General features: G+C 46.0%; 1 protein-coding gene across 2 annotated transcripts in view; it reads right to left on the bottom strand.

The window, feature by feature from the left end:
- DYNC2H1 (dynein cytoplasmic 2 heavy chain 1) overlaps positions 1-13351 on the bottom strand; it is a 508393-nt gene that overhangs the window by 254671 nt on the left and 240371 nt on the right. For both annotated transcript variants that reach the window (XM_068266870.1, XM_068266871.1), the window contains exon 69: positions 7859-8002. In XM_068266870.1, the coding sequence (XP_068122971.1) occupies positions 7859-8002 (144 nt within the window). The remainder of the gene's footprint in view (positions 1-7858; positions 8003-13351) is intronic.

Below are 13351 nucleotides of genomic sequence, written 5' to 3'. Positions count from 1 at the left end.
AGACAGCACCACTGGCTGCATTTAAACCAAGGAACCCAGAGCTCCAAGGAAAGAGAGATAACCACTTGCTGGGTGTGATAGTAATTGTCTGGTCGGCTGCCACTTGTATCGCTTGCAAATAGCAGCTAGAGCAGGGACGCCCTGAGGCTACCTCCCCCTACCTGGATTTTCTGCAGCACAGCCTAGTTGCTGGGATTTTGACTCTGGTTACTGTGTGATAAATCATCCCCGGCAACGGAAAAGGTTGGCAGTAAATAACTAAATTGCCACAGTCTGTCACTGCCGTTCAATTCACACTGCTTCATTATGTATGTGTGGAAATAATGTGCAAACGCAGATCTGCAGCCCGAGCAGAGCTCCGACTCTCCAGAAATCCACCACGTCTGATCGGAAAGGACAGCTGTCAAGGTCATTCTCATCTAATGGAGCACTTACTAATATTTACAACAAGCCTGTTTCACCAATAATGCTGCTGTATCTCCATCTGTTTAGATCAGGGAGTAATATACATGTATATTACTTTGCAAATACACAGTGGGGGGAACAGCACCAATCCAAATGCTCAGATAGGAAGGGGAGAGGGAGGACACGGTTGCATAGCAGTTTGTTGTTAGGGACTAGCTCTACCCAAAGCTGATATTTCAGCATTATATAGTAAGGCTGATGAAACGCTAAATCACCTGCTGTGTCCTTGTTTCCCCCAAGGGCTTCACTGGGGAGACGACAAAACAGAGTTCCTCATTTCACCCTGCAGCCATGATAAAGCCAGCAGATGGTTTTACACCACCCTGACCAATCCACACAATGCTGATTAACCATTTCAACCCGCGGATATTTTTCACCTTATGGACAAGAGGAATTTTCCCCTTTCATCGCTCCTCCCTTTCATTCCCCAATAACTGTATCACTACTTATCACAAAGAAATGATCTATACCTTGTTTTTTCCGCCACTGTAACGATTGGGGGATATCTCCGTGGTCAGCGCACAAGATGTGCGCTGACACTGCGGAAGTCCTCCACAAGCGTGTCAAAATGCTAGAACCCAGCTTTTGGTGCGAAGCACCAGTAGAGGGGAATTCCCACCGGCAGATGGAGCTGTGGAGTGCAGAGGAATAAACCCTCTGCGCTGCCACAGATTCCAGATGGAAATTGTACGAAGAGAAGCAACACAGGGCAAGATAGCCCCTAAAGAGAGAGAGAGCACAGAGACAGAATCAATGTGTGTCCACCAAACTAGCCGCCACCCAGCGACGGTGAACACACAACAGCGGAAACGAAGTGGGAACGCAATCGCAAGACTGGCGATTGCCAAATAGTGACACCAGACTGAGCAGGACAGAGCACGAGTAGCAAAAGCACAGCAAACAACAATCAGCGGATAAGGAAAATAACAAACGCTAGCTAAACGCGAACACCGCACTCATTCGCAACAGCGAACATGTTTTCTGCACGATCACCGCGCGTTAGGTGCCCAGTGATAAGCGTGCCACCCTAACTAGCCACAAGTAACACAAATGAGCAAAAACAGACAAGACAGACAAATGAAGTAGCCAGTAGCAACCGCTGCTCCAGCTTACACTCCAGGAACACAGATCAGAAGGTTCCACAGCCGCTACCGCTAGAGGCTAGTGCGATCCAAACAAGACAGAGCGATTCGCTATCAACCGCCGCTGGCGACAGCGCAATCGCAACAGAAAAACAAGACAGGACTAGGCGATACAGCTTATACACAAACTGACTGCACTAAATAGGAATGCAAGGAGCACTCCCCAAGAATTAACTATACTAAGATAGCAGTGGCTGACACTCCAGGTGAGTCCAGCAGGAACAAACCTCTATGAGCAGCAAAGGATTCTGGGATCACATGGTATTTATACTGCAAGCCTTCAAAGGAGGCAACTAGGCCGTTTGCATAACAAGTGTATGCAAATTGCTCAGCAGCAGAGCAGGTCTGAAACTTGCAAAGCACAGGCAGGTCTCTTTTCCAGAGACCTGCAGCCCTCAGACTCAAGGAATGGACAAACAGCTGTCTGCCCGTGCAGACAGCTGAGCAGATCGTTACAGCCACCAATTAGGCTTTCTTTGGGTTGTACATTATGTTAACAATTATTTTATCCTAAATGCATTTTGACAGGAATAATATGAAAACAATGAAAAAAAAACATTTCTCAGTTTTCGGTCACTATAGTTGTAAAATAATACATGCTACCGTAATTAATATCTGCACATTTTATTTGCCCAATTTTTCCCGGTTATTGCAACGTTAAAATTATATCCCTAGTATACTGTATGGTGACAATATTTTACTTGGAAATAAAGGTACATTTTTTACATCCATCGCTAATTTTTAGCCCATAAATTTATAATAATATTGCCCTCTTGACATACATATTTTTTTTTTTTATTCGCTAGTGTCTGTAGATGTAATTTTACTATTTGGCTACACGATATCCCCACTGAGCAAAATACTATGTAGCGTACAACTGCGCTACATAGGATACAATGTATTGCAAAATTGTAACTAGGGAAGTGACATAAGGATTCAATGGAAGCCTGCACTCACAGTTCCTGCAGGGAGAGTAATTGTTCCCATTCATAAATGTAACGCTGTGGAAACCGGCGGAAATCACGGCGGGAGATAGCGCAGCAGCTGTATTTAAAGAATAAACATCGTTTCTGAACAAAAACAGTGTTTATTCTCCCCGGACATGCTCGGATTGGCACAGGAGACTTTTGTCCCCTGCAGCCAATCCCCCCTGCACTCGGAAACATCGCGATCGTGGGCATGTGCTCGCACAATCTCGCCCGCACATCCCCCAAAGCTGCAGGGGCGTGACTATTGCATCCCTGCGGCTCTAGCAGCCGCAGATGTGAAGCTCAAGTCCAGGCGGCATAAATGGTTAAACAGGGACTGTAACAACACATATTAGAATGCAGTATATTATTCAGGATAACTTTATTTGTGGTCATTTTCCTCGTTTAAAGGAACACTACCAATTAGAAAAAAGGTTTTTTTTAATATTTTATTTAATATATATTAGGTTACACATTACCACTAGTGCTAGGGGCACTTTATTTATTCACCCAGTTCTCTCTCCCACTCTCCCTGCTTGAAAAATAATTTTTCATTCCTCACACAGCTGACAAATATACTTCACTGTGTCACAGCATGCAGGAGACATGCGGAGGAGGCTGATCTGGGGAAGTAACATGTAGCTAGATGTGCTGTAATATTGCTGTAATGTAACTAGCAGGGAGATGTGTATACACTACTCCTGACTGACTGGCTTGCTTGGGATTTTTCACTCCAGGCTGCAATTACTTAGTACGCTGCTATGTGGTGCCTGTGCTGAGAGAGAGAGATGCTGTTTACAAAGGCATTATCAGGATCTTCATCAGTCAGAGAAGAGAAGACAAGGGCTATTTGAACACCCCCCCCCCCCCCGCCTGCAGTCACATGGTCTAGCCCTCTATAAAAGCCCAACACTTTTGTATCTAAAACCGAGGGAGGAGTTTATATCAGAGAGGCAGAGCTGTGAGAAGAAGGTAATTACTCCTAGTACTTGTGGTAATGTGTGCCCTAACATACAGCATTAAAAAAATTCTTTAATCTATAGTATTCCTTTAAGCATCAGAAATAATTATCTATATATTACTGTATGTGGTATGTAGTTCTGCCCTTCCACTGAGGCTTATCCTAGGCTATTTATCAAGTGAAATCCCCCTTCCTGAGCATTCTGGGAGACCAGCTATGTTTTTGTACTGGCTTTAGAATGCTCAGTAAGGAACATTTTAACCACTTGCCGACCGCGCACTCATAACACGCGTCGGCAAAGTGGCAGCTGCAGGACCAGCGACGCAGTTCTGCGTCGCCGGCTGCAGGCTAATTAATCAGGAAGCAGCCGCTCGCGCGAGCGGCTGCTTCCTGTCAATTCACGGCGGGGGGCTCCGTGAATAGTCTGCGGGCCGCCGATCGCGGCTCGCAGGCTAAATGTAAACACAAGCGGAAATAATCCGCTTTGTTTACATTCGTACAACGCTGCTAACAGTAGCAGCGTTGTACCAGATCAGCGATCCCCGGCCAATCAGCGGCCGGGGATCGCTGTCACATGACAGGCAGGAGCCTGTTAGAGGCTGCACAGGACAGAACCGTTCCTGTGCAGCCTCTGATCTCCGGGGAAGGGAGGTAAGAGAGGGAGGGGGGGAATGTCGCCACGGAGGGGGGCTTTGAGGTGCCCCCCCCCCCCCCGCAAACCTCAGGCAGGCAGGAGCGATCAGACCCCCCCTGCACATCATCCCCATAGGGGGGGGGGGGAAAGGGGGGCGATCTGGTCGCTCTGCCTGCTACCTGATCTGTGCTGGGGGCTGCAGAGCCCACCCAGCACAGATCACAGAATACAGCGCTGGTCCTTAAGGGGGGGTAAAGCGTGGGTCCTCAAGTGGTTAAAGAAACCATCTGCCAGCATTACTGCAGCAGGATTTCTGTTGTTTTTTGAAACATGGTGCCCCATTCTTCTTCTGCTTTCCGATACCCTGCCATGGACGGAACGGCAGCGTCGGAACAGAAAATCCACGGTACAGGTGAGGAATTTGATGCAACGCCCAGCATTGTGGGAACAGACACAGTCCTTACATAAGCTTCCATTGCATACAATTTGCAGCCCAATCGGGTTGTGTTTGCGGAAAAATGCAGCAGGTCAGAACTTTGCATGTGTGGTCCAGACCGTGGGTGTTGCATTTGCGTTACGATTGACAGTGTAAACACATCCTATTGAAGACGACCTGAACTCTTGCGGAGAATAGAAGGAAAAGGGAGAGAAATCCACCCTGTATGTATTTAGAGAGTTTAGCCTGTCTAGCTACCCCTCATCTGTGACTAATCACAAGTTGAAATTTGATCTCAGCCGTGTCAACTCAGGAATCTCAGCACAGCAGCTAATTGGTAAACACAGGACGTTAACACTACGTCTGCTTCCAGGAAAGCAGGAAGTAGACACACTGCAGATTTATTGCAGGATTTTGTATCAGCTGTAACAAAGAAATGTTTTTCTTTAAAGGTAATTATGCTGTTGCTAATCTTTTAGAGCCGAGAGGAAGTTCTGAGTTCAGGCCCGCTTTAATAACATAGGATGCATTGACCACTGTAAATGAGGCCTTACACAGTGCAGTCAGTCTAATGCAAGATTACTGCTTACAGCAGAAAAGAACACACTAGTGACTCATCAGTGTGCTGCTGCTCTTGTCCAATCAGCAGGCAGTACTGGTGACCAAGGTGCAATTTTCAGCTGCTTTGGAGAAAAGTAAGGTCACAGAGTTGGCCGTCTAATAAGAACGTCAAAACAGCGGAACAGCAAGTCAGAATCATAACTCTGTTGGCAGCTCAGGCATTTCACATAATATATATTTCAGCTGTATATTTAACGGCTTGGCCAGAGTCTAGCTTTAATTTTCCGACAAGTCAACACTTACCAGGAGCCAAGAACACTTTAAATAGACTAATTTGCATTTTAAAAGTCAGAGAGAAGGAATAGTAAAACATTTTGTACAGTGTACATGGCATGTACTTAACCTCTTGTCTGAAATGTTAAGTCATCACAGCAATTGCTCATTTTTAAATGGTCTTATCCCCAACGCATTCTCTTTCTGACAGTCTTTCAAGGTGGTGCTGACTCACGTAAAGCGTAGGGGAGGGGGGGGGGGGGGGAGCAGTGGAAGAAAATCAGGCTGAGCTTCTGATCCAATAAAGGTGCCACAGTGTTTGTCCTACTTTCAAATCATTTACTTGCTAAAATGGAAAATGTAAATTCATACAGGGAACTAGCAGTGGCTGGAAACCTTTGCTGTAAAATCTCCTGAACTGATCAGCAGAAAAACGTTTAACACTATACAATGTGGCGTGACAAACCGGTGCATACAGCACAAAGGGGAATATAGAGAAAGGGATGAAAAGAGGCTTCTCAAGGTAAACATGAGGGAAAAACTGTGATAATGAGTAACCTGGCTCATGATCTGTCTAGTGCATGTGGTCCTCATGCTAGACAGAAGGAATAGAGCACAACTTGCAAGGTTAAAGGGAAACTGAAGTAAAAAAGAAAAAGTTTCACTTCTACTGAACAGAGAATAGCTGGTGGCGGGAGAATGGAGGATAGTGGAGGACCAACGCCGGACAGGTTGGCTGCAAGAAGCTGGCAGATGCCCCAGGTAAGTGAAACTTTTTTTTTGCTATTTTCAATTCCGCTTTATGGAATCTACACTTTGCTGGGGGGGCGCAACGTGGATCATCCCCCCTGGGCATTGGCCATGTCCGGGAGGTGTGCTGTCTACGTTTCTCTGCCCTTGTCTTACACCTTCAGGGGGGCCTGTATTTTGTGAGGTCCGGAGTGGGAAGCCTCTACAGGAGGTAAGTATGTAATCTTTTACCCGGGTACACTTTAAAGCATGTGTGAACCTGCCCTTCAAACCTCTTGGTTTTCTTCCCCTTTTGTCTCTACCAAGAAACCTGCCTGAAATCAATCATTACAGTCCTGCAGTGTGTGGCAGTCTTCACTATTTGGCCATACCTCCCAACTTTCTGAGATAAGAAAGAGGGATAGTTAAGCCACATCCCTAATCATGCCCCCTGATCATGCCCCCTACACACCCCTAGTTACGCATACCATAAAGATTTCATAACAAAAATATACTGTTTTGTAATTCAAACCACACTGGTCCTTTCTCTCCTGGTCCATTTTCTTCACATTAACATTTGACAAAAAGAAATACTGTATATTCTGGCGTATAAGACTACTTTGTAACCCTTGAAAATCTTCAGAAAAGTCAGGGGTCGTCTTATACGCGGGGTGTCATTGATGCCGGGTGATACGCTCGGTCCTATTACCGACTCTCTGATCTCGCTGCTGAGGACTGTAGTGAAGCGGTGCAGGCGCACATGTGCGAGATCTGAGAGGCAGAGAAGGAGGCAAATAGGATACAGGGGCGGGCCATACGGGTGAAAGAGGCGTGTATTATGGGCACAGCGCAATGTATTCTTCCATACCGCTCTGATAAACAGGGAGAGCTGACCAATCCACTTATGGAGCGTTGACCAATCCAACCAGTCAATCGCCTATATATTGTTATATACTGGGTAGCACATATAGTACAGCACCAGTATCTGTTCATGCATAGCACCAGTATATGATGTTTATTTACATTTTTATTTGAGGTGCGTTGGAAGAGGGGTAGTCTTATACGGCGCGTATATCCCAACCCTCTATATTTTAACTGGAAAAGTTGGGGGTCATCTTATACGCCCAGTTGTCTTATGCGCCAGAATATACGGTATGTCAATTTAAAGTATGTGAATAAAGTTTAGAGTCAAATAGATGCATTTTCCAGTAGATAAAATTCATATATTTACAAAGATCTGTACATGAGTCCCGAAATGAATGAGGAAGAAAGAGGGACAGAGAGATTGGGTTCCCAAAGAAGGACTGTCCCTCCAAAAGCGGGACAGTTGGCAGCAATGGTTTGGCTATACAGCTCACATTCCCAATTTTATTTTGTAGAAGTTAATGATATTGTGATAAGTTTTCACCTTGGAAACAGCAGTAAATCACTTTGTACAGCAGCTGTGATGCTAAGTTCTGCTCAGGTCCAGCTTCTTCAGGCCTCCTAAGACAGCTCATATCTATTGGGGCAGCAGGTACTACATTTACATACGTCCCTCAAACAATTTTAAAAGGTCTTCCCATAACTAAATGATACGTTGTCACATGATGTAACGAGACGTGAAGCGTGAATGTCAGATTATTCACCTTGATGATCTTAGAACAACAGAACGAGCCACGTGGCCATCAACAGAGACATAAAACATACCTGTCTGCTAAGCAGAGTTCGCTGGAAGAGTCGAAGGAAAGCGGCCAGGCTAAATCGGTACATGTTATTTATTTTGGATAAGTCACAGATAATGAAGTACATCTTGCTGGCACTTTCTGCAAGAGGAAGATAGGCATTTCGCTCCTGCATGAAGAGAAGACAAGGAATTACACACAGAGTCTCTACTGCCATCTAATGGACAATACATAAAACAACTTCAAAGAACTGTCAAATCAATCACTGTGACTCAAGCTGTCATGTTGCTTCTTATGCTTCTTTGGTCAGAGTGATCCTTTTAGAGATAGATTCTTCCATAGTAAAAAACAGCTACATGCATTTAATTTAAAATACAGGCAATCTCCTCCTCATTACAGCCCGCAATGTCCGGAGTGTATGCTGCCTCCAGCCGACAGGTTTCCTTGTTTGTGGTCGTGTCCTCAATTTACAAATTTCTGTAGCAGGGAGTGCAGCAATTGGCCCTAATGACAGAGACGTGGTCCCTCCCTCGGGACTGTCGGCTCCTATTAAGGATCTAGCAGGGGCAGTAAGAGCCTGTCTTTGGAAGTCTGGGGCAGCACCCCCTGCCTTATCCTTGTAGATGCTTTCCAAGGCTGTACGGCTACTTCCGTAGCCTGAAGATACTTCCCAATAATCATCAGCCTCCACTGTATGTAAAAGGGGCAGAGGACACTGGAGGGGACAGGTGACAAAGGGGGCAGAAGAAAGATAGCAGACACTAGAGGGGACGGGGGGCAGAGGACACTGGAGGGGACAGGTGACAGTGACAGAGGGGGCAGAAGAAGGACAGCAGACACTAGAGGGGACGGGGGGCAGAGGACACTGGAGGGGACAGGTGACAGAGGGGGCAGAAGAAAGACAGCGGACACTAGAGGGGACAGGGGGTAGAGGACACTGGAGGGGACAGGTGACAGAGGGGGCAGAGGAAGGACAGCGGACACTAGAGGGGACGGGGGGCAGAGGACACTGGAGGGGACAGGTGACAGAGGGGGCAGAAGACAGACAGCGGACACTAGAGGGGACGGGGGGCAGAGGACACTGGAGGGGACAGGTGACAGAGGGGGCAGAAGAAAGACAGCGGACACTAGAGGGGACGGGGGGTAGAGGACAGGTGGACTGGACACTAGAGTATGCAGGGACACAGGCATAAAGAGGACACAGGGAGGCAGACTATAAAGGACAACAAAGGACACAGCGGGACAGAGGACAGAGGGGAACAAAGGAAGACAAGAGAAAGGGGGCAGAAGGGGGTCAATAAGATGCTCCTGGTTTTTGTCCTCTAAACTTAGATGCGTCTTTTATTCTGAAAAATACGGCAACTTCGATATCCCTGCTACAAATAGAGTAATGTATGGACACCCTTATACATCAAGCCAGGTGCAAACAAAACTGGAGTAACAGTACTTGTCACAGCAACCAATCGGTATCTTGGGTTAATTCAAGGGGTTAAACCCGATTGGTTGCTCTCAGCACCTGCTTTGCTGAAGTCCAGTTTTCTTTGCACCTTGATAAATCAGCCCCAGTATACAGTCACTCCTATACAGCATATTAAATTCTCCTCTGCAAGAAAGGGAAAGAAGTTGTTTTTTTTATGTCATTTCAACAGCTCTTCATTTGAAAAGAAAACCATTAAGTTACAATTTTCTCCAAAATCATTAAGCGTACAAAAAGTTAATGCGCTAATGGGACTGAAGCCTCTTGAAATGAAGCTGTCACAAGCATAACTCTTATCTACCAGGAGTACATGAACAGCACTCAAAAACACCAACCAGCCTCTGTGTTTCCTCTTTCACTCATGTCTCAAGGAATTGCTTATGAAGATGTCCATCACAGCAAAAGATAAGGAGGCACTCCAGACTCACTGGCATGAAACCAGCGATACACAAAAGAGAGATTAGCAGGGACTGTTGGTTCCATATATCCATGGATAGGTGGGTGAGCCTCAGATCGAGGATTGACTGTCTTGTCACCACCTCATTTGCTCTTTATTAGCTTGATGGAATAAACCAACATATTTACTTTGTAACGAAATAGGATGTCTACATCACGGCTAAGTGAGCAGAAAGATGGCAGATGTTATTTAGATTAATGTAGTAGTGTTCACTAATAATACAGTTGTGTTTTTCTTTGTCCAGTCTTACCAAATCTGTGGAAGAGTAAACTGGTTGAACATACTTTGCATAGATACTTTAGGTAGTCCGTCATATTACATAAAAGTGGTTGGACAACAAAAGATTGTATCATCAGAGGGCAAACCAGAGCTGTACTAAATGCAAGACTCAATACTTACCTGAGGCTTCTTCCAGCCCCATAAACACGCGAGTCCCTCGCTGTCCTCCCACGGCTTGCTGTTCAGCTGCGATCAGCCCCAATTACAAGATCAGTCGCATCCGTCGTGGTCTTCTGCGCATGTGTGGATCTCCCGCGCATGCGCAGAAGACCACGACTGAGCCTGTTACCAGGGCTAATCGCGGCTGAACGGCAGACCGCGGGAGGACGGCGAGGGACTCAGACATGCTTATACTGCTGGAGGAAGTGGCGAGTAAGTATCAATTCTTGCATTTATTACAGCTCTAGTACACTTTAAAGCGGATCCGAGATGAAAAACTAACTATAACAAGTAACTTGTCTATATATCTTATCTAGTTTACACGGCAAATCTAGCTGCAAACAGCTTCAATAGAATATGATTATTTCTTCCTGTGATACAAGGACAGCAGTCATGTTGTTTGTAAACATTACACACAGGCAAGTTTATCTGCACTCAGCCTGTGAAAAAAACATAACATCCCCCCCCCCCTCCTCCCCTCTGCCTCTGAAATCTCTGGCTAGTAATACCTCCCCCCTCCTCTGCCCAGACTGAGCTCCCATCAGCCCTTGCTACTGTCTGAAAATGCCTTGGCTCTCTGAAAACCTGTGGGCGAGGCTTGTTTAGTTTATAGGGAATTAGAGTATTAAAACAAAAACAAAAATGTATTTGGCTTGAGGAATGCCCTATAAACTATAGGAAAGGAGCACAATTATGCAATGAGTAAAAGTTAATATTGGATCCACTTTAAGGTCATACACCTAAAGCTATGTACACACTTGAAAGATTAATGAAAGATCACAGACCAATTGTACCCCATTTCATGTAGTATGACAGCCATACTCTACACAGTCTATTCTATGGAGCTGAACTCCCCATCAGATAAAAATCTTTGCAAGATGCTGCACACAAAGATGCCCGTACACATTCAACAGATCAGTATCTGCAAAAGATCCGTTCCTGCAAAATGCATTCATAGGCAAAATGCATTCATAGTCTATGATATCTGCAGATCTCATACACTCCTTGTTTAACAGACATTCATCTGCAGATCAGATCCACCAGGATGGATCTTCACATCTGCAGATGATTGTCAGATCTGCAGATGAATGTCCATTAAACAAGGTGTGTATGAGGATCTTCAGATATCATAGACTATGAATGCAATTTGCAGGAACTGATCTTTTGCAGATACTGATCTTTTGAATGTGTACAGCATCTTGCAAAGGTTTTTTATCTGATGGGGAGTTTAGCTCAATAGAATAGACTGTGTAGAGTATGGCTCTCATACTACATGGAAGGGGGTAAAATTAGAGTGACCAGACGTCCCGGATTGCCCGGGACACGTCCCGGATTCGGGGTCCGCTGTCCCAGGCTTAATGAGGTCCCGGGAAACGTCCCGCTTTGAGCAGCGGGACGTCCCGGCCTCGGGACTCTGGCCACTCTCTCCTCAATGAACTGGCAGCGGCGTCTATAGACGCCGTGCCAGTTCATTGCCCGCAGCCCCGCTCCAGCCTCCTCTTCCGGTGTCTGTTTCCGACACCAGCAGGCGAGCAGGGCTACGGCAAGATGGCTGCCGGAGCCCTGTACTGGAGACCTATTTGTGTCACTAGTACAGGGCTTCGGGCGCCATCTTGCCGTAGCCCTGTCAGCGCGGGAGACCAGAGCAGGAGGAACAAGACGGTCCCGGGACGGAGCAGCGCGCCAGAGGCCGGACACTTCTGCCAGGTGAGTAAATGCTTTCTTTTCCAGGTAAAATGTTTGCCCGCATTGTTTCTTTTCTGGTGAAATGTTTGCCCGCATTGTTTCTTTTCCAGGTGAAATGTTTGCCCGCATTGTTTCTTTTCCAGGTGAAATGTTTGCCCGCATTGTTTCTTTTCCAGGTGAAATGTTTGCCCGCATTGTTTCTTTTCCAGGTGAAATGTTTGCCCGCATTGTTTCTTTTCTGGTGAAATGTTTGCCCGCATTGTTTCTTTTCCAGGTGAAATGTTTGCCCGCATTGTTTCTTTTCCGGTGAAATGTTTGCCCGCATTGTTTCTTTTCTGGTGAAATGTTTGCCCGCATTGTTTCTTTTCTAGTGAAATGTTATTGTTTGCCCGCATTGTTTCTTTTCTGGCGAAATGTTTGCCTGCAGTGCGTTTCTTTTCTGGCGAAATGTTTGCCCGCAGTGCGTTTCTTTTCTGGCGAAATGTTTGCCCGCATTGCGTTTCTTTTCTGGTGAAATGTTTGGCCGCAGTGCGTTTCTTTTCTGGTGAAATGTTTGCCCGCAGTGCGTTTCTTTTCTGGTGAAATGTTTGCCCGCATTGCGTTTCTTTTCTGGTGAAATGTTTGGCCGCAGTGCATTTCTTTTCTGGTGAAATGTTTGGCCGCAGTGCGTTTCTTTTCTGGTGAAATGTTTGCCCGCAGTGCGTTTCTTTTCTGGTGAAATGTTTGCCCGCATTGCGTTTATTTTGTACTGACATGTTTGCCCGCATTGCATTTATTTTATACTGACATGTTGCCTATTGCGTTTATTTTCTGGTGTCCGGGGTAACTGTTACTGCATTTATTATTTAATGGTCATAGATGGCTATGTTTGCTGCTTTGTGGTTACGGTATACTATTAGCATCACACAGTTTCTGCACACCCATGATACAAAGTCTCATTTGTCCACATCATGGCGTAAACACTGCTTTCTTATGCCTCGCTGTTACATCATTACGTTAGCTCCGCCCATACAATGTCATGGCCACGCCCATTTTTTCGGCCGCAGCCCCCCTCCCCCAGTCTTCGCCGCTGCACGCTCCTCACTCCTCCCCACCTTTCGCCGCGGCGCGCTGCGCGCGCCGCCCCCCCCCCCCCCCACTCCCCGTCCCAGGTTGGACCAACAAAAATATGGTCACTCTAGTAAAATTGGTCTGTGATCTTTCATTAATCCTTCAAGTGTGTACACCGCTTTAGACTTGCCAATGGCAGAACACCATATGATATAAATGTCATACAGCTGGGAGAAGGGACTTGGGAATGCTGGTTGATAACCAGTCAGGTAACCATATTCAATGCCAAGCAGCAGCAGCTAAAGCATATAAAATTCTGGAATGCATAAAATGTGACATACAATTACAAGATGTTAGTATACTACTCCCCCTGTATAAATCACTAGTGGAACAATGTAATTTCACCAGTT

The sequence above is a fragment of the Hyperolius riggenbachi genome, chromosome 2 (assembly GCF_040937935.1).
Source record: "Hyperolius riggenbachi isolate aHypRig1 chromosome 2, aHypRig1.pri, whole genome shotgun sequence".
NCBI classification, from domain to species: domain Eukaryota; kingdom Metazoa; phylum Chordata; class Amphibia; order Anura; family Hyperoliidae; genus Hyperolius; species Hyperolius riggenbachi.
Note: the sequence above shows the minus strand (reverse complement) of the source record. Positions and strands in the feature narration are given on the sequence as shown.